The following is a 21,806-nucleotide window of genomic DNA, read 5'->3' on the forward strand; positions in this document are numbered from 1 at the left end:
ACGTTTTTTTAAAAGTTTTGCTCAAATCCTAATGCTCAGGGAGGACCATATTATAGATTTCAAGCTTGCAAAACAAGCACAGATACTGAGTTACAAAAGCATCTACTTTTACAAGAGCATCTACACTCTTTGGACCTTATTTGAGGGTCTGGCCCTTTTTCTATGTCTCTGTCTCATATGCTGAAGAGTCTTTGCTTTTGAATGAGCAGTGTGATAACAGTAAAAGAGAATTTCACATTATTCTAATTTCCAGTACATGGGATAACCTAATAATAATAATTTGTTGTCCAGATTTTCATGACAAGTCACCTCTCTGCTCTCTGAAGTACTGCAGACAAAAGCTAAAAGGGTGCTTAGACTTAGGGTTATTCAAGGATCTGATATATTTTCTTATTGCAATTTGCAGGTATCTAAAACACCATAAGCTCTCAAACAACTACTAAATTGTTTTACTTTTTACTATGGTGCCTTTAATATAGTTCTGTAATCACTGTTCTTTTATTCCTTTCTGTGGGTCAGAATGGGATCTTTTTGTTAAATTCTATATCAATAGATAGAACACTATCTATTGACTTTCGAGTGTGAACTGTAGTTTACAGAAAGCTCTCTTTTCAATCTTCTCCAGTTGCTGACAAAGGCAAAATTATCTGCAGCTGTAGTATAATCTGCAGCAGACCTGCGATCGGACATTTACTTACCGGTCTTCTTTCCAAAGCCGCATAAATCTGAGGAGGAGCGTAGGCTACATGCCTTGGATGTCCGGAGGGCTCTTGCATTCTACATTGACAGAACCAAGGCCGTTCCGTAAGTTGACGCAATTATTCATCACCGTGGCCAACAGGATGAAAGGTTGCTCTGTATCCACTCAAACAATTTCTTCTTGGATCACGGCCTGCAGTCACTTCTGCTGTGACCAAGTAAAGGTGCTGCCGCCTTCGGTGATTGTCACTGCCCACTCTACCAGGGCGCAGGCCTCCTCAGCAGCCTTTCTGGCCCAGGTGCCTATTCAGGACATCTGCAGAGCGGCCACCTGGTCATCTGTCCATACCTTTACGTCCCACTATGTGCTGACCCAGTAGGCCCAGGACAATGCTGGCTTTGGTAGGGCAATGCTGCAAGCCGCTAAGCTGTGAATTCCAAACCCACCTCCATGGATACTACTTGTGAATCACCTAGAATGGAAGCTACATGAGCAAGCACTCAAAGAAGAAAAAACTGTTACCTACCTTTTGTAACTGTGCTCTTCGAGATGTGTTGCTCATGTCCATTCCATTTACCCCCCTTCTACTCCTCTGTCAGAGTTGCTGGCAAGAAGGAACTGAGAGGGTGCAGGGCTGGTGGCGCCTGATATACTGCTGCATGGGAGCGCCACTCTAGGGGGTGCCACAGCCAGCCCTATGGATACCGCTAAGGCAGAAATCTCCGACAACTGTGCACGTGGGCGCACGCATACCTAAAATGGAAAGGACATGAGCAACACATCTCAAAGAACAACAGTTACGAAAGGTAGGTAACTGTTTCTTCCACCCCAGGATGAAGAAGGAGCGGGACTTCCGATTTGAACAGCTCCTAATGGAGGTGGACCTTCATCCTCAACCAGCCTCGGGCTGGCAGGATCTGGTACTGAGCTCCTCCGTGCGGAGTGCCCCAGCCTCCGTGCCTGAGATGGTGCCAAGGAAGGACTATGCCTATACTCTTGGCACTGGTGCTCCCCAGCACCGAAACCAGTGGAGGAGGCACAGCACAGATCCCACTCTCCAGTGCCATAGAAGTGGCACTGAAAATCGGACAGGGAGCACTCGCCCACACTGAGAGCTGCTGCCTCGGACAGTGCTGCCAGAGTGCATCCTATGGAAGAGCACCTGGAGCCAATGGCACAAGAGTCGGCACCGTTGACTTTGGCCCAGCAAGGAGGGCTGTTGAGTCCGGTGCCGGTGGACTTTCCTGATCAGGAGTGTCAGGTGGAGGACATAGAGTTGCCATCCACGGCAGATACCTTTGAGGCTGTGCGGGACTTAATAGCGATGACGGCTCCCCCGTCCCTAGCCATTCGGGATAAGCCTCTAGTAGTTCAGCCTGGGGCACCGTCTAGAGGCAAGCCAGTGATGTCGATGAGAAGATCACTATGACGGTCCCCGACTCCATCTTTGACGCGGCACCAGTCCCCGGCACCGCTCCTGGTCCCGGCACCGCTCAGCAGCGCCGTACTCACGACACCGATCCCTGGCACTGCTCCACTCGGCAAAGCCATGACCTTCGCATTCCTGGTCCATGTCATCGGACTTGGAGGTGGAGTCTCATTATTCTTAGCACAACTGGAGCAGGTTGGACCACCGCAGACAGGATGTGCGTGTGGTGCCATAGCAGGTGCAGTGGCAGGTGCCTACCCAGTGGCCCTTCTGGGTGCTGTAGGCCTATCGCCAAACCCAGGGCACTCATTCTAGGGGCTCCCACTCTGTGGTATCAGAGCCGTGAGTGTCTCTGGCAGCGGCGAGTCATCCCACTCCTCAAGGCTCCGAGATGACACCGGTGCGGGGTGCAAAGCCGCCTCCAGCTCCTATTCTCACCTCTGGCACCGAACCCGCAGTAGTTGCCGAGGAGCGTGGAGCTGAGTAGGACATCCCGGAGGGCCAGGAGGACCCTGTACCTCTGCTGGATGAGGCGGTAGTGGGGACTTCCTCCTCTGGGCCGCACCCGACTGACAGCCAGGTGCACCGGGATCAGCTACACAGGGTGGCACTGCTGACCTTTTCCATTGAATGCACAAAGCCGTTCCGTAAGTTGAACCAGCTGTTCATGGCAGACCAGATTAAAGGACTCTCGGTCTCATTGCAGAGGATCTCATCGAAGATCACATCCTGTATCTGGGCATGCTATGAGTTAGCCAAAGTCCCAGCCCCTGCACTAACGGCACATTCCACAAGAGTGCAGGCCGCCTCAGTGGCATTCCTGCCTCAGGTCCTGAAACAGGAGATCTGCAGGATGGCAACATGGTCCTCGGTTCATACTTTCACCTCGCATTACGCAATTACCCAGCACGCCAGAGACGATTCAGCATTCAGCAGAGTGGTGCTCCAGTCAGTGATTCCCTAACTCCGACCCCACCTCCTGGGTAGGGCTTGGGAGTCACCTAATTGGAATCAAAATGAGCAAGTACTCGAAGAAAAAAACGGTTACTCACCTTCTCGTAACTGTTGTTCTTCAAGATGTGTTGCTCATATCCATTCCAAACCCACCCTTCCCTTCTGTTGGAGTAGCTGACAAGAAGGAACTGAGAAGGCACTGGGTTAGCAGGGTCCTATATTCACTGCCATGGAGGTGCCACTCCAGGGGGCTCCACAGCTGACTGAACGTGTGCTGCTAGGGAAAAACTTTCCAATGACTGTGCACATGGCACGCACACACCTAATTGGAATGGATATGAGCAATACATCTCAAAGAACAACATTTACGAGAAGGTGAGTAACCATTTTTTCTTTTTCTCCAGTCATGTAACCATACAACAGTGTAGTTGTATATTCTTTAGCCAGTTTGCTGCCCTTGGTTTGTGGCTTCAACAAGTGAATTTCTTGATTGCTTCACTTTGTGATAATGGCCTTCTAATAGGAATGTTCTTCACATTTGCAAATTTAAACTATTCTTATGGAGCTTCATTGAGATAATTATTGAATTTTTTAAAAAGCAACATACACCATCAAGATTTGCCTTTTGCTTACAGCAAACTGCAGCTGTTTAAAAAAAAAAAAAATCCACGTGACCAAATCTAATCTTCAACCCCTTCCATTCTCGTGCCCCACACATCCAGGCTGTCTTCAAACTTGCTGCTACTATCTCCGTAATATTTTTAAAAGCTAATGTTTTCTTTCTCATCCATGCAGCTAACTCTCTTCCAAGCCCTCTTCATTTCTCATCCTGATTACTGCAGCCTCCTCTCGGGCCTTCTTAAAATCCACATTGGCCTTCTCCAATCCATGCAAAATGCATCTGTTAAGACAATCTTCCTTTGCAGCCACTGTGACCCCCATCATCTCCCTTTGGGAATCCCTCCATTGTTGTTCCACCATATTAAATTCAAGATTCATGTCATAACCTTCAAGGCCCTTTACAACTATGCCCTTTCCTAATTATCCAGCTCTGTTTTGTCACATTGGTCTCCTCTGCTCCATCAATAATGCTGGTTTCAACTACTTGCTTGCCTGGTCCTCCCACAGTCTTCCCTGATTAATTTCTTTTGTTTCTGTCCTTAATGCATCTTTTAACATTTCACAGTTTATGCTAGTATTATGACAAATTTCTGACTTGTAAGGAAGTTAGAGCACGTAGAGCCAAGGAGTTGGCTGTACATCATGCACAGTGCCTTCCTCACTCACTTGATAAGCATTAAAGCCCTGATCCAGCAAAGTGTTTAAGCCACTTATATACCATTTTGCTCCTGGCCCCATCCCTATGTAGGAGCTGTTTCAGAGAGGGGCGGGAGCTGTTAGAGCAGCCATGAAAGTGCTTTTACTTAAACAAAGGGCCGGAGTAACCCCTGGGGACATCCAAAATTGGAAAATGCAAAGATAAAGTGAAGCTCAGCCAAACCTAAGTATCTGGCCCTGTATCTTTAGAAGATATTAAAAGCCAATTGTTGTTAATGTAGTTATAAGATTGCATACTTAAGTATGCAAATGGCATGACAGAATTGATGAGTAAAAAAGTTTCTAACATGAAGCATCATAGCATACAATTTTAATAGGACTTGGAATTTATTTTATTTGTTTCTATTGAAAAATAGCATCCAAAGGCAATCCATGCTCATGTTTTTTCTGGTGAGTTGTAATGCTTTTCTGTCTTTTTGTTTAGGTATGTTTCCATTATCAGCTGCTGCAGAAGAACCTGAAAGCAACAGGAAGCTACATCACTTGCTTAATGCAGTAACTGATGCTTTGGTGTGGGTTATTGCAAAGAGTGGAATCCCATCTCAGCAACAGACAACTCGTTTGGCTAACTTGTTGATGTTACTTTCTCATGTCAGGCATGCAAGGTATATTTAACAGAATTATGTATCTCTTTCAGGTTTTAATATTTGTTGTTAAAGCAAACAAAGCTCGACCAAGCTCTTGAAATCCCTGTGGAAAAATCCTGATATCATCCTTTTAGGGCATTCATTGTAAGATTATTCTAAATTGACAGGATTAACTAAATAATGTACTCAAATCACTTTGACATGCAGCACATTGCATCCACCTTAAAGTGCATATCTTATGTAACGCTTCTGTCACGTGGAGCCAGCAGCAACCAGGGCTGGGTTCAATATGTAGGGGTTCCTTTCCATTGATACAACACAGAACGGGCTTGAGCCCCCACCCAGTAACCTGGGAAATTTACACACCACCCCTGGGTGCCTCTGAGAGGCAATGCTTCCCCACTCACAGGCATAGAGTCTGAGTGTAGAAAAGAAACTTTTAATAAAAGGAGGAAAGTACCTCAGCATTAATTTAGGAAAACACCACAAACATGGTTCATAAACATAAACCATGAGTAAAAGACCCACCCCCAAGTAGGCTGGGCAGTGTCCTTTCCCCCTCAGGTTCTTAAGTCCATCAACCCAAAAATCTCTTTCCTGTGCCCAACCCTTCTCTGTACCCCACTCACAGTTGCTGTCCTTGGTCAATGCAGACCCAGAGTTCAGAGGTGCATCTGCAGAGTTCACCTCCACCCCCAGGTGGGGTAAAGAAGTACCTTACTTACTCCACTGCTTGGGCACTTGCTTGCCACCCCTCTCTGCGAGCCACCTTCCTGGCCACTCACCGACCGCTCCTGCCGGCCGCCTGCTCACTGGTCTTGCTGCACGTCTCCACCTGCTGGTTGCTCGTGTTGTGCCTCCCCACCGCCGCCCTCCTGGCCGCCTGCTCACTGCTCTTGTTGCGCCTCTCCGCCAAACCAGCTACTCGTTCACCAGATGTCAGTTGCCGTCTGCTGCCACCTGCCTCTCTGGTGTGACCTCTGCACAACAGTTTCTTAGTAATTTTCAGCTCTTTGCAGGCTGGCAGAAACACTGCCCCAGCTCAGTGATTTCATCTTTGTGATTTTTAACTCTTAGCAGGCAGGGCAGAAACACAGTCCTACCACAATTGATTTCAGCTCTGATTGGGCATTTAACATAACAAACAAGCTCCTATAAAGCCTATTTAGCACTATTCTTTGAACAGTGGGAAGGAACAGGTTAAACCAGTCTAGGGAGGACCCTTGATGAGGATGTGCAGCCTCCTTTGTGGGATACCTGTCCCTACCTCTCTTACTTTCCTAGGGCTCTGACATTCGAGCCCCTGGCTTAATGAGATTCTTTCAGCTGAGGGTGGCCCCCTCATTTGAGACAGGCTAAGCACAGTCCTGCTTTCCTGTATTCCTACAATAATTACAACATTGGTAACCATATTTCACTACCCCTGCATTTAGTACTAAGGTGATTGTACCCAACACCAGCCAAAGTTGATCACTTTGACATCACTGTGTCTGTTGAATATGTAAGCAGAGCAAACTGTATTTACATAAACACACCCAAAGTCTCTCCCCCTCCCAGTTAGCTGTCAGGGAAGCATTCATTCAGACCCTGCTTATATCTATAATTCATTATTTTAAATAAATCCTCTACATATATCCTCCAAATAGTATATCCTTTTCATTTCTTTTTAGCACTTCACTTCTTTCACTTTTAATTTTTTTCCCTTCTGGCTAAAAGAGCAGTAATGTGTCTCCTTCAAAATCATTCTGAAATTTCCAATGCTGTTTTGTGGATCACCAGGTCAAGTGTGCTTTGGCATTCATGTCAGTCCCTGGCCTAAAGTCTGATTTCTTCTTCTAGTTCTTTTTTCAAAATCGAATATTCTTTTGCTGAGTGGTTTAGAAAGTGTGGGCATGTGTACATGCTTCCTGTAAGACAACAGATGTCCATCCCATGGGACACTACTATATGTCCCTGAACAGCTCAGCCTTCAGTCAGGACTTTGTGTGGAATACAAAATTCTTCTTTGAGTGCTTTCCTATATGTATGCCACTTCTGATACACATGTGCCCTCTGTATTCAAGATCAGAATCTTTTGACCAGCAGCATCCATTGGGTCACGCCTACACATCACATGCCCAAGAGCATAAAGGGAAACCAGCTGACTGTCCGTTCTTTTTAGTGTTTGTGGCTGCAAGATGGGACTGAAAGAACAGTGTCCCTGGCTCTTGCACTTCTCCACTAGTATTTGTACGTAGTTCTCTTACCATAGTTTAGGGTTAGCTATGTAGTGTAAGTTAGGTGAATTCTTTTATGTTTTTCTTCAGCTTCATGGTTGATCAGTAATATCCTGGTTTTAAGTATTGTTCATCATGTGAGGCAGCTGTTCCCGTTAATAACTGGTGCGTCACCAAGAAATGTGCTTTGTCATTAGTTTTTTAAATGAACAATGAAAGTGAGAGATGCTCAAGTAAAAGCTCTTCCTCCTATGTAAGGTACTACCTCTGTCTTCTGTGAGGGCTGTCTTAGACCAGGAAGGCAGGATCCTTTGGGCTCCGAGCAGTCCTCCTTAAAAAGTGCCCCGGCAGCTATTTTCTCTGCCTTAACTTCTAGAGCTCCTGCTTCTTCATCAAAGCATTCTTCTGCTGATGCTGGTGTAATTCCCTCCTCCCACCATGAAAGAAGGAGGTCTCAGCACTCTTTCTCCAAAAAGCATAGAAGCAGGTTTCCATCTGAGGCTATGTCTACACTATGAGCTAGGCATATGATTCCCTTGCTTATGTACATGTATTCATGCTAGTTCTCGTCGAGCTAGCTTGAGTATAAATAGTATAGCCACGGTAGCACAGCTAGCAGCTGTGGTGGCATGGCTGAGCTGTGCTGAGTACATGCCCACTGGTTTCAGGTGGATTTGTACTCTGCATGGCTCAGCTGTTGATCTCCCACATAAAGAGCCATCCAAGACTATGCTTGTGACTGATGGGGCTACATGACCACGTGCACGTACGTGGTCAGCCATGCCCGACTTTATCTGCAGTCTCTGCCGGTGTGGCTGGCCTCAGTTTATGTCCCCAGCAGACATGACCTGGACTGAGTGGTCATGGTGCCGAGCCACATCATCTCGTACCTGGACTGGTGGCTGGTCAGTGCTGCAAGGAGTTCCCTTTGCGATCCTGTCTTGGACGTGTCAGATCTGGGCTGGGGAGCCCACCTGGGCGGGCTCAACACCCAGGGCCTTTGGCTACAAAATGATCTAGCCCTACATATCAATTTCAGGGAGCTCAGAGTGGTTCGCCTGGCCTACCAGGTGTTCTTGCTCCACCTGAAAGGCAAGGTTGTGCACGTCCTGATGGACAATACAGTTGCGATGTATTACATCAATAGGCAGGGCAGCGCCAGGTCTTGGACCCTTTGTCAGGCGCTCAGTCTCTAGGACTTTTGGGTGCGGCATGCCATTCATCTGGTAGCCGCTCATCTACCTGGAACCAAGAACATCCTGGCAGATTGCCTCAGCACGACCTTCTCATCTTGCCACAAATGGTCACTTCATCCGGAGGTGCTCAGCCTAATCTTCCGCAGGTGGGGGACTCCCCAGGTGGACCTGTTTGCGTCCAGACAGAACACAAAGTGCCACATGTTCTGTCTCTGCAGGGCAGTGACAGGGGCTCTGTGTCAGATGCCTTCCTGCTTCCGTGGTCAGGAATGCTGATGTACACCTTCCCGCCAGTGCCATTGGTCCACAGGGTCCTGCTAAAGGTGAAGCAGGACAAAGCTTCCATTATCCTCATAGCCCCAGCGTGGCCTCGTCAACACCAGTTTGGCATGCTGCTGAGTTTTTCGACAGCCACCCCTCTGCAGCTACCTCTTTGCCCTGGTTCTGGGACAGGAGATCCGGCCAATCTGCTGCATCCGAACCTGGCGACGCTGCACTTTACAGTTTGGCTGCTGCATGGCTAAGTGTGGACGAATGGGTGTGCTCTGCTGGTGTCCAACAGGTCCTGCTGGGCAGCAGGAAACCCTCCACCAGGGCTACTTGCGTGGTGAAGTGGAAGAGGTTCATGTGTTGATCCGAGGCCCAACACTGCTGCAGGACATCCTGGACTATTTTGCTGCACCTTAAACTCCAGGTCCTGTCACTACCTTTTGGTCAAGATACACCTGGTGGCCATTTTGGCGTTCCACCCTCCGTTTCAAGGCAGGTTGGTCTTTGCCCATCCCATGATGGCATGGTTCCTGAAAGGTCTGGAGTGCCTTTACCCACATGTCCGGGACCCAGTCCCCTGCTTGGGACCTGAATTTTGTGCTGTCAAGGCTCATGGGTCCCCCCTTCGAACCCTTTGCTTCCTGCTCCTTCCTGGTCACTATAACCCCAGCCCATTGGGTGTGCGAGATCAGGACACTCACATTGGAGCTGCCTTATAGGGTCTTCTATAAGGACAAGGTCCAGCTGCATCCGCACCTGGCTTTTCTGTCCAAGGTCGTCTCCCAGTTTCATATTGGTCAAGACATATACTTATCAGTCCTTTGTCCAAAGCCTCATGCAACGAATGAGGAATGCAGGGTGCATACTCTGGACGTCAGATGGGTGCTGGCCTTCAACATAGGTAGAACAAAGCCATTCCGTAAGTCAACGCAGTTGTTTGTTGCAGTTGCAGACAGGATGAAGGGTTGCCCAGTGTCTGCCCAGAGAATCTCGTCTTGGATCACGGCCTGCATCTGCTACTGTTATGAGCTGGCAAAGGTGCCTCTGCCAGCAATCGTGACAGCTCATTCAATTAGGGCACAGGCATCTTTGGCAGCCTTCCTGGCGCAGGTGCCGATCCAAGAAATCTGTTGGGCTGCCACCTGGTCATCCACTCACATGTTCGCATCGCACTACACGCTAACCCAGCAAGCTCGAGACGACGCTGGCTTTGGCAGAGCAGTGCTGCAAGCTGCAGGACTGTGAACGTCGAGCCCACCTCTGTGGATGCTGCTTGTGAGTCGCCTAGAATAGAATCGACATGAGCAAGCACTCAATAAGAAATGGTTACCTACCTTTCGTAACTGTTGTTCGTAGAGATGTTGCTCATGTCCATTCCAATACCTGTCCCCCTGCCCCTCTGTCAGAGTTGTTGGCAAGATGGAACTGAGAGGGCGTAGAGCTGGCGGCGCCTGATATACTGTGGCATGAGCGTGGCACTCCAGCATGCACCACAGCCTACCCTATGGCTACTGCTAAGGCAAAAATCTCTGACGATTGCACACGTGGGCACACGCACACTTAGAATGGAATGGACATGAGCAACACATCTTGAACTACAATTACGAAAGATAAGTAGCCGTTTTTATCAAGTTCTCCTTTCAGAATATGATTATCTTAACTGGCAAATGGTGTCATTTACTGGATAGTTCCAGTAGAATCAAAAGAGGCAGTGAGATCTTTGATCACAGGTCAGCTTGCCACATAGACCTCTCTGCATACTACTATTGATGCATCTATTCACATCCTTCACCAGGTTCTCCCAGTCACAGCAGCTCAGGAGAGAACAAGAGGCTTATCAGATACTGTGGACTAGATTGATGGCAACAGCAGTTACCATGCATCTTGTATCCTAGCTGCAATCATCTGGAATTCTCAGAGAAGTCCAGAATATAGTCGAGGAACTCCCCTTTGAAGGGAATGAACTTTGTAGTGCTAAACTGATTATACACTACATTCTTTAAAAGATTCTCGAGTTACATTGAGGTATTTGGGAATTGAACGCTCCTTAGCTTAGAAGAAAACAATCTGTAGACATCAAATGTATTCCAGATAACCTTCTGTGTTTTCATGCCACCAGCCTTATCAAAGGCCAGCTGAACCACCCAGAAAGAGGTAGTAAGAGACCTTCTTCCACTATGACTGCAAGCACTATAAGGCTGTTTCTGTCTTCCAAACAGTTTGACAGTCACTTTGAGAGCGGTCAGAAACCACTCAGAGTAGCTATACCTGTTCCCTACCCCATTTGGGAATTGAAAATAAAACAAATTACCACAAACCAATGGATCCCATAGATGATATAAAAAGGTTACTTCATGGAGTTCCAGGATCTTCCTACCCCACGATCACCTTCCCTGTTCCTTTTCAGAGACTCCTCCCAAGAGAGACTATTACATGAAGAGGTGCAATTCCTTTTATCTCCTCTATTTCTCTGAAACATTCCTCGTCAATTCATGGGAGAAGTTTTTGTTCTTGTTGCTGTCTAATTCTCAGGATTGACATCTCATTCTGGACTTGAGAGATCTGAACACCTTTGTTTGCCAGTTCACACTGAGAGTGGTGACCCTGGCTTCAATAATCCCTAAATTGGGTACTCTAGGCTGGTTTGCCATTCTGTATCTGGAAGATGCATATTTCCATCCATCCAGCGCACAGGTTCATAGGTGGGAAAACGGACATACTGCCAGTACATATGGTTGCCGTTCAGCTTGTCAACAGCCCCAAGAATATTTATAAAATGCCTGGCTGCAGTAGCAGCACACCTAGGGAGGCAGGGGATTTTAGAATACCTATATCTGGACAACTGGCTGATTCAGGGAAGTTTTCCTCAGCAAATCACAAACAGCATACATCACATTCTACAGCAGTTCTCTATTTTTGGGCTCAATGTCAACAAAGACAAATCCTCTTTAAATTCCATTTTTTTGAGTCAGTTATAGACTCCAGCACAATGAAGGCATATCTGCCATGAAGCAGATTTGACAATATATTTCTCCTCATAAATCAACTACAGACAAGCCCTTGGACACCAGTAAAAAAGTGTACAATTGCTAGGTCATATGGCTTTGTACACATTTGTGACTCAATTTGCTGGAATTTGCTTTTGTTGTTTATTAGGATGGTTCTTACCACGCAATAAACATCATCTAGACATAGTGGTTCAGATTCCCGCAAACAGCCTGTTTTCCTTAAATGGTAGAAGAACACACACCAAATCTGCAAGAGTGTTCCTTTTTCTTCACTGCTCCATACCAAGGTTCTAGTGATGGATGCTTCCATTTTGGGATGAAAAGAATCATCTGGACACACGTGGAGCTCAGGGCATGTAGTCGCAAGAAGAGTCTCACTTATACATCAACATATTGGAGCTCAGAGTGATCCAAATAGCTTGTGCTACATTTGTTCCTTACATCCAGGCAAAGAGCATCTGATTAATGACTAACAATTCCACAGCTGTGTTATAAACAGGGAGGAGCCAGATCTACTCCTCTGTGCCAGGAAGATACCATCCTGTGGACCTTGTGCATAAGCAATCAGGTAACGTTTTCAGCCTTTCATCTGCCATGGTGTGACACTATGGGGTTCACCCAGGCCAGGAAGGGGTTCAGTCAACACTTGCCTTGCAACTATGGGTATCTCAAATGCTATGCTGCTGTGGCTCACAGCCCTGGCGCCAACAGCCAGCAGACAAGCACGAGGATCTCATCTTGGCTTCCACCACTGAGTTACTCTTTGCAGGGGGACTTCAACAACCCTTCCAGCCCAGAGTTCTCCACAAAAGCGTTTCTCTGCCATGCTCAGCCACTCTCACTGTAACCCTCACAAAACCTTAATTTGGGTGCTCCTTTAAAGAGACAGTACACAGCAGCCTGTTAACTGGGGTTAAAATGATATAATCTTTCTGTTACGTTAAGAGATTGTGAGCATGAAGATGGTTAAGCCCTTAGCAATTTTGAAACTATGAATAAAAAAGAGGGGTGGTGTTGACTTCTGAACTTGTCATTACCTCCCAGCCCTAAATCCCCACTCAGATTAAATGTATTTAAACCACTTCAGTGTGTTGACTTGTTGTTTTTATTCACAGTAACAAAGGTATGGAGCACCTTCTGAGCATGAAGTGTAAAAATGTGGTCCCAGTCTATGACTTGTTGCTGGAAATGTTGAATGCACACGCGCTTCGAGGCCAAAGAAAGTCTGCAGTCACAGATTCTGAATTTGGCCCATCAGAACAAACTGATACTAGAGATGATGCATGGAATATGGCAGCACAGTAACTTTATAATTACCTGGAAGATCAGGTTTGGAGGAAACTGTGAAGCAAAACAACATTATTTAGAGCTGTCGAAAACTTGATATGTCTCATGAGTCTTAGACAACCTTTTTGGGGCCCTATTCTAATCTTTCAGATTTGTATGTTTATCTCGGATAAGGCTGTATTATCGCCTCCTGTATTGTGTGAAGCACATCTTGTCCATGTTTCTGACATAATACTTTGCACTTAAACTAATGCTTTCTGTCTGAGACTTATGAACACAATACCCTGTGAGATTGGAAATTATTATTACCCCTTTTTAAAAAATGGGTAAACTGAGGCAGAGAGAAGCTAGGTGACTATCTTAAGAACCCACAGTGGAGAGCTGAGAATAGTGTCCTGACTCCCAGTTCTTGCTTTAACCACTGGACTATGTTTTCTTTCAATATATCAACATATGAAATGTACAGCTGTTACATCACGTGGGAGGGATTTGATTATGTGTATATGATGACGATCACTGGGGAGATGCTTACATTTCAGTTAATGTGGTTAAAGTGCCAAGACACATGTAAAATTTAAATGAGTTTATTCCTCGTATGATTATGCAATGGATGCAGATGGAACACAGAAACACTTCCTCGGGCTTCATTTGAGCCACTCAGAATTGGTTCTGGGACCACTTTAAAGACCAGCTCCATAAACATAAAAACAGGTTTCTTTGTTTTGTGAGCCTACTCTTAGGATTTGAACTGTTTCTTTGTGCATGGTACTCATCTGCTTAAAGGTTGACTTGACTGCTTAGTCATTTTCATTTAATACTAAATTTTAAAATTTATTGTCACTGAGATTAATGTGCTGTTGTTTAATATATATATAATGACTTTATGTGTAGGTATGAAGGATCAAGAAATTAATTTTTATTATGTGCATTAGTAAAAATAATGTGATACAGTCCACTGAACTATTTTTTTAAATGGTTTCCTAGGCAATTTCACAATCTTCCCATCATTTCCATCTTGAGTATAGAAGTGTCTAGCTGTATTGTCAGGTTCGTGGGGTTCTGGAAATGCAGTGTACATAACTGTAGGGAGTGGTAGCATAAGTAGAGATGAGGCTCAGCTGGGATCTGCTTTTACTTACATGACTCAGTTTTGCTCTCTTATTTTCAAGAGGAAGTTACATGTAACTTGCTTTGCTAGGGAAGCTCTACCCTAAGTTATGCTTTTTCAGCCCTCCTAAAAGAACCCTAAATGAGAGAGGGAAACATGCCTCTGGGATAAATTCATGGAGGATAGGTCCATCAGTGGCTGTTAGCCAGGATGGGCAGGGACGGTGTCCCTAGCCTCTGTTTGCCAGAAGCTGGGAATGGGTGACGGGACGGATCACTTATGAAGTGCACTGCTTCATGTGTGGCAATTCATTATTGGCATGTCACTAAAGATATAGTCACATAAAATGTTTGTCTTGTTGATTTCTGCAGCTGTCTAAGGTGCATTGAGTCTGAATGGACATATAATATGGCCCATAGCCTCATTTGGAAAATAAGAAAATATTTTTTCTGTCATTTGCTTATGTAATATTCTGTTTCATGCTGGAATTAAATTCATTAGCCTTTGATAATAACACTGGAGATTAATGGACTTGACTAGATACCAGAGTGTTTAGTTGTATATTATTGTCATTTTAGGTATGTGACAAAACGAAATTAGAGATTAATTTGATGCCCATCTAAGTCAGCTGGGGAGGCTTTCTGGTGATTTCTATGGGATTTGGATCAGGCCCTTATGGCAGATCCACCATACACCATATTTTTTAAGCACAAAGTCACCCTACGCTTACTCCCCAGAACTCTACAGAAGGTGCACTCATCTTTCCACTTCAATGAGCCTATCCATCTCCCTACCTTTTTCCATAACCACATGCAAATTCCTTTGTATCTATGATGCACACTTTAGACGTGCGCAGAGCTTTGTCCTTCTACTTGGACACGACTAAAACCTTTAGGCGTTCCGACAAGCTATTCGTCCCCATTGCAGAATGCTCTAAGGGCTCATCTGACTCTAACCACAGACTTTCCAACTGGATCTCGAGTTGCATTTGTCTCTGTTATCGATAACAGAATGTGACTCCCCCGACTTTTATCAGGACTCACTCCACCAGATCCATGGCAGCCTCAGTGGCCTTTCTACGTAATGTCCCCCTTAAGGACATTTCCAGAGCTGCCATTTGGGCTTCTGAAAATACGTTTGCAAAACATTATGCCCTTACACAGGGACGTGTCACTGATACATGTGGGCAGAGCTGTTCTATCTACTGCATTCCTTCCAGATCCGAAGTCCCTATCTCCTTGAGAGACACTGCTTTTCAGTCACCTACAGTGGAGCACCCACAGGGACACCTCTCGAAGAAGAAAAGGTGGTTACTCACCTGTGCAGTAACTGATGTTCTTTGAGATGAGTGTCTCTGGGGGTGCTCCACTTCCCACCCTCCTCCCCTCTACTTTGGAGCTGGGGCGGCCTCCGTTATAGAGAAAGAGCTGAGGAGTTCGGCCACACATGTGCGCTATTAAGACAAGACTGGTATGTGAGGCAGGCTCCGCGCATGCACGGCTGATACGGGTACTGCTGTAAAAATCTCTGAACAACGGCGCAGGGGCACACTGACACCTACAGTGGAGCACCCACAGGGACACTCATCTCGAAGAACGTCAGTTACTGCACAGGTGGGTAACCTCCTCATATACTGTCTATATAAGACCACAATTCATCTGAGATAACTGATAATAAATTATAGCGTTGTTGTATATTAAAGATGAGTTACCATTATGTTTTAGATCATTTTAATGTATGTATATTTGAGTAACACAAAATAGCTATTAGAAGCTTATCTTTAATGCTTAGATATACTGACAAATCTAAAAAAAAAAAAATGAAATGACAAAATATTTTTACTCATTTAACATTTTTAGCCATGTAAATAAAGGTGAATTTGTGGGCAATGTAAAAAACGCATTCCTTTTTATCAAGTTTTGCTAATAATAAATTGTAGTGATTCAAAAAGGATGCTGTAGTTCATCTCTATGCCTTTACTTCTATCTACGCACTTCAAAATTTTTTTTGCAATCTCTGTTACCAAGAATTACCTAAATTCCTAGTATGCCGTGGTCACCATCAGTTCTTGTTTTCTCAAGGCTTTTAGACTGACACATTAGCAAGATGCTAATTTTTTGTGGTACTGGCTAAATAATGGATTGATTTTCATATTTTTTTGTGGTTTGCTTTCATGAAAAGCAGTTATCTCCATGAATTGTTAACACTCTAGTTATTGTGAATTTGTACTGTTCCCTTAGTTTTGTATTATAAATTCTGTTTCACATGTGTACCTTCACTGAAAAAGTTTAAAACTCAAATGTTTTTAGAATTTGATGTCTTTTCAAATATCTTGTGAATGCCAAATCAAGTGGAAAAAATTACCTTATCTCAGCTGCTTTTTACTTCTGTAGACTTATGGTATTTTTCCAGTAATGTGTATTTCTTTGGATTGTAGGTTTTTGTGGTGAAATAAACAAAGTATCATACAATGTGTAATTTTTTTTTTTTGGTAGTAGTAGCTGTGTAGCTGGAGGTGACTATCATTTTAAATCACAAACTTGATTTTTCCCTTATTGTTTGTTTGTCTTGACATGCCATGTCATGGATCAAATTCTCTTTAAATATTGTTTTTGACAGCAAGGATGAAGGGTGACTCTTTGGGTTAAACTGATCCTGATGCAGCCTACCTCCCAGCAGCTAAAAACTCTCTCCTATCACTATTAAAAGTAGACCCAGTAAAGTACAGAAAATTATTAGAAATAAACCATTGGTAACATGTGATCCACATGAGAAATAGCTAATTTCCTAAGGAGTAAAATAGTTATTCCTGAAGTTGTTAGACTCTCATTTGCTTTGCTTTTCCTCACGTACCGCATCTATTTGCAAAACATAATTCTTTATCTTAAAAAATTCTTCTTTCTACAGCCCAGCCCAGCCCTAGGAAGTAACCCTGCAGTGAAAAAGCAGAGGCCAGACTTCACTGTCAAGCTATGAAAGGGTTTTTGTAATCAACTGTGAGTAAAAATAATTTTGAAAAAGTCTGAAAGATAGCTTGGTAAGGTTCTTTTCCAACTTACTTTTCTGGGACATTTTGAGATATGGTAAAAGCTCCTTGTATATTCTATATCACATCACCTTGGCAATGTGATAGAATTATATGTAATGAAGGTAAATTGTAGGCTATGAAATTTTCCTTAGACCTTTCATTTTCTTCAAATTTTCTCTTACAAAAGTTGCTTAATAGCATCCGTACTGAACATTGTAGTCAGCAATTTAAAATCCGTAATTATCAGAAAGCTTTAGATGGGCATTTATGACAAAGAATGCCTGGATTTGATAAAGGTTTAAAGAACTAAAAATACGGACGTTCTAGACAAGATAAAAGTAATCTGTTTCAAAATGAAATAAATATAGTATAGTGTGGGGAAGTGAGGGATGGGGAAAGAGGTGATCAAATCACTCTTCCTTTCTTTCTTACCCACTGATGCAGTATTGCTGTAAAATTGGTTTGAATCATGTGGACTACCCTCAAGCCTGGATCAGCAAAAACATTAAATGTAAAGAAATACAAAAATGCAACATATATGCAAAAGTCAGAAAAGCCAATTGATTATTCTCAGAAAGACACTAATGCTTAGGGCACTGCTTACTGCACTAATATGCCTCATCTTGGGGACTAAGGGTATCTCTGCAGTATGAAATTAGGTCGAATTTATAGAAGTCAGTTTTGTAGAAAGCGTTTTTATACAGTCAATTGTGTGTGTCCCTACACAAATGCTCTAAGTGCATTTAGTTGGCGGAGTGCGTCCACAGTACCGCAGCAACCATCGATTACCGGAGTGTTGCACTGGGTAGCTATCCCACAGTTCCTGCACTCTCTGCCTCCCATTTGAATTCTGGTTAGAAATCCCAATGCCTGATGGGGCAAAAACATTGTTGCAGGTAGTTCTGGGTACATACTGTCAGACAATGGTTTCGCGCCTTCTTTCCTGGTTATCCGTGCAGACGCCATACCATGGCAAGCATGGAGCCTGCTCAGTTCACCGTCACCGTATGTCTTCTGGGTGCTGGCAGATGCGGTGCTGTATTGCTACACAGCAGCAGCTCATTGCCTTTTGGTAGCAGACAGTGCAGTATGACTGGTAGCCATCATCACCGTATTCCAGCGTGCTCTTTTAGCCGACCTCAGTGAGGTCTGTCAGGAGCTCCTGGGCAGATATGGGAGTGACTCAGCCAGGTCATTTCCCTTTTAAGTTTCGTCTCATGGCGATTCAGTCCTGCTGGCAGTTGTACTGCACCGTCTTCTGCCGAGCACCCAGGAGATGATGATGGCTAGCAGTCGTACTGCACCATCTGCTGACTCTGGGAAACATGCAGGTCATAGTGGATGGCTTTGCTGCAATGGGATTCCCTAACTGTGGTGGGGCGATAGATGGAACCTATCTTGGCACTGGAGCACCAAGGCAGCAAGTACATAAACCAAAAGGGGTACTTTTCAATGGTGCTGTAAGCACTGGTGGATCACAAGGGACATTTCACCAACATCAACGTGGGATGGTTGGGAAAGGTACATGACGCTTGCATCTTCAAGGACTCTGGTCTGTTTCAACAGCTGCAGCAAGGGACTTACTTTCCAGACCAGAAAATAACCGTTGAGGATGTTGAAATCCTTGGGGACACAGCCTACCCCTTAATGCCATGGCTCATGAAGCCATACACAGGCAGCCTGGACAGTAGTCAGGAGCTGTTCAGCTACAGGCTGAGCAAGTGCAGAATAGTGGTAGAATGTGCATTTGGACGTTTAAAAGCACGCTGGCGCAGTTTATCGAGTCATTTAGACCTCAGCGAAACCAATATTCCCATTGTTATTACTGCTTGCTGTGCGCTCCATGGTATCTATGAGAGTAAGGGGGAGATGTTTATGGCGGGGTGGGAGGTTGAGGCAAATCATCTGGCCGCTGATTACGCGCAGCAAGCCACCAGGGTGGTTAGAAGAGTACAGGAGGGCGTGGTGTGCATCAGAGAAGCTTTGAAAACCAGTTTCAGGACTGGCCAGGCTATGGGGTGTGAAAGTTCTTTGTTTCTCCTTGATGGAAACCCGCCCCAGGGTTCGCTCTACTTTCCTGTAAGCTAGGCACCCTCCCCTTCCCCCTTCGATCACCACTTGTAGAGGCAATAAAGTCATTGTTGCTTCACATTCATGCATTCTTTATTCATCACACAAATAGGGGGGTAACTACCAAGGTAGCCCTGGAGGGGTGGTGGAGGAGGGAAGGATAAGGCCACACAGCACTTTAAAACTTATTGAATGCCAGCCTTCTGTTGCTTGGGCAATCCTCTGGGGTGGAGTGGCTGGGTGGCCGGAGGCCCCCGCAACCGCATTCTTGGGCGTCTGGGTGAGGAGGCTATGGAACTTGGGGAGGAGGGCGGTTGGTTACACAGGGGCTGTAGCGGTGGTCTGTGGTCCTGCTGCCTTTCCTGCAGCTCAACCATATGCTGGAGCATATGAGTTTGATCCTCCAGCAGCTTGAGTATTGACTCCTGCCTTCTTTCAGCAAGCTGACGCCACCTCCCATCTTCGGCCCGCCACCTCTCCTCGCGCTCATATTGTGTTTTTCTGCACTCTGAGATTGTCTGCCTCCACATATTTTGCTGTGCTCTGTCAGCATGAGGTCAGAGAACATTTCATCGCGAATGCATTTTCGCATTCTAATCTTCGCTAGCCTCTGGGAAGGAGAAACATATGCAGCTGGTGGAGGAAAAAACAGGGAGCGTGGTAGTTAAAAAGACACATTTTATAGAACAATGTGGGTACGCTCTTCCATGGTAAACCTTGCTGTTAACGTTACATAGCACATGTGCTTTCATTACAAGGTCGCATTTTCCCTCTTTTACTGAGAGTATGCTGGTTTGGTGTGAGAGATCACTCCCGCAGGGCCGGGCAGCAGAATTCGGCTTGCAGGCAGCCATGGTAAGCCACAGTCTTTTGGCTTCTTTAACCTTCATAACATGTGGGAATGGTTTCAAACAGCAGCGCCCTCATTTCCCATACAAAGTAGCCGTTGGGTTGGCCATTTAAAATGGGTTGGCAGTTTTAAAAGGAGGAGCTAAGGTTTCCGGGTTCACGTGCAGCAGAAACCAACTAATCCCCCACCGCGCCCAATTCTTTGGGATGATGGCTTCACCCCTCCCCCCACCCCGCTAATAGCGGGGAAGATTTCTGTTCAGCCACAGGCAAACAGCCCAGCAGGAATGGGCACCTCTGAATATCCGCTTACTAAAACTACCCTATTTCAGCCAGGTGACCATGAATGATATCACTCTCCTGAGGGTAACACAGAGCGATAAAGAACGGATGTTGTTTGAATGCCAGCAAACACCGGGACCATACGCTGCAATGATTCCCGACTACGTGCTACTGGCCTGGCGTGGTAAAGTGTCCTACGATGGAGGACGAATAAGGCTGCCCTCCCCATTTGCAAAGGCTTTGGGAGTACATCCAGGAGAGCTTTATGGAGATGTCCCTGGAGGTTTTCCGCTCCATCCCCAGACACGTTAACAGACTTTTCCAGTAGCTGTACTGGCCGTGAATGCCAGGGCAAATTAATCATTAAACATACTTGCTTTTAAACCATGTATAATAATTACAAAGGTGCACTCACCAGAGGTCCCTTCTCCGCCTTCAGGGTCCAGGAGCACGCCTTGGGTGGGTTTGGGGGGGTACTGGGCCCACGTCCATGGTGATAAACAGATCCTGATTGTTGGGAAAACCGGTTTCTCCGCTTCCTTGCTGTGCGCTGTCTACAACCTCCTCCTCCTCATATTCCTCGCCCCCAAAACCTGCTTCCGTGTTGCCTCACACTCCTTGGATAGAGTCAAAGCACAGGGTTGGGGTAGTGGTGGCTGCACCCCTAGAATGGCGTGCAGCTCATCATAGAAGTGGCATGTCTGGGGCTCTGAACTGGAGCGGCCGTTTGCCTCTCTGGTTTTTTGGTAGGCTTGCCTGAGCTCCTTAATTTTCACGCGGCACTGCTGCAGGTCCCTGTTGTAGCCTCTGTCCTTCATTCCATTGGAGATTTTTTTCCAAATATTTTGGCATTTTATCTTTTCGAACAGAGTTCTGCCAGCACGGATTCGTCTCCCCATATAGCGATCAGATCCTATACCTTCCGTTAGGTCCATGCTGGAGCTCTTCGGCGATTCTGGGACTGCATGGTCTCCTGTGCTGATGGGCTCTGCATGGTGACCTGTGCAGGTGAGCTTGCCACGCTGGCCAAACAGGAAATGAGATTCAAAAGTTTGTGGGCCTTTTTCTGTCTACCTGGCCAGTGCATCTGAGTTGAGAGCACTGCACAGAGCGGTCATAACTGAGCACTCTGGGATAGCTCCCGGAGGCCAATACCGTTGAATTGCGTCCCCAGTACCCCAAATCCAACCCGGCAATGCCGATTTCAGCGCTAATCCCCTCGTTGGGGGTGGAGTAAAGAAATCGATTTAAAGAGCCCTTTAAGTTGGAAAAAAAAAAAAAAGGGCTTCATCGTGTGGACGGGTGCAGGGTTAAATTGAGAGAACGCTGCTAAATTCGACCTAAACTTGTAATGTAGACCAGGCCTAAGAATTTGGCATGGCTACTAGGAGACCTCTGTGCCAAGGAAAGAAGGACTTCTGGCGAGAAGCAGGGCAGTTTGGACTCTGCTTCTTTATACTTGAAATCTCTCCTCCTCATTCTGT

The 21,806-nt window shown here is 45.6% G+C and overlaps 1 protein-coding gene across 1 annotated transcript in view; it reads left to right on the forward strand.

The window, feature by feature from the left end:
* Nucleotides 1-15,748, forward strand: part of ESR2 (estrogen receptor 2) — a 59,629-nt gene extending 43,881 nt beyond the window's left edge. The window contains exons 7-8 of the mRNA XM_074956360.1: nt 4,846-5,026; nt 12,814-15,748. Coding sequence (XP_074812461.1) covers nt 4,846-5,026; nt 12,814-13,003 — 371 coding nt within the window. The 3' untranslated portion in view covers nt 13,004-15,748. The remainder of the gene's footprint in view (nt 1-4,845; nt 5,027-12,813) is intronic.
* Nucleotides 15,749-21,806: the final 6,058 nt, after the last annotated feature.

This window comes from Natator depressus, chromosome 6 (genome assembly GCF_965152275.1).
Source record: "Natator depressus isolate rNatDep1 chromosome 6, rNatDep2.hap1, whole genome shotgun sequence".
Taxonomy (NCBI): domain Eukaryota; kingdom Metazoa; phylum Chordata; order Testudines; family Cheloniidae; genus Natator; species Natator depressus.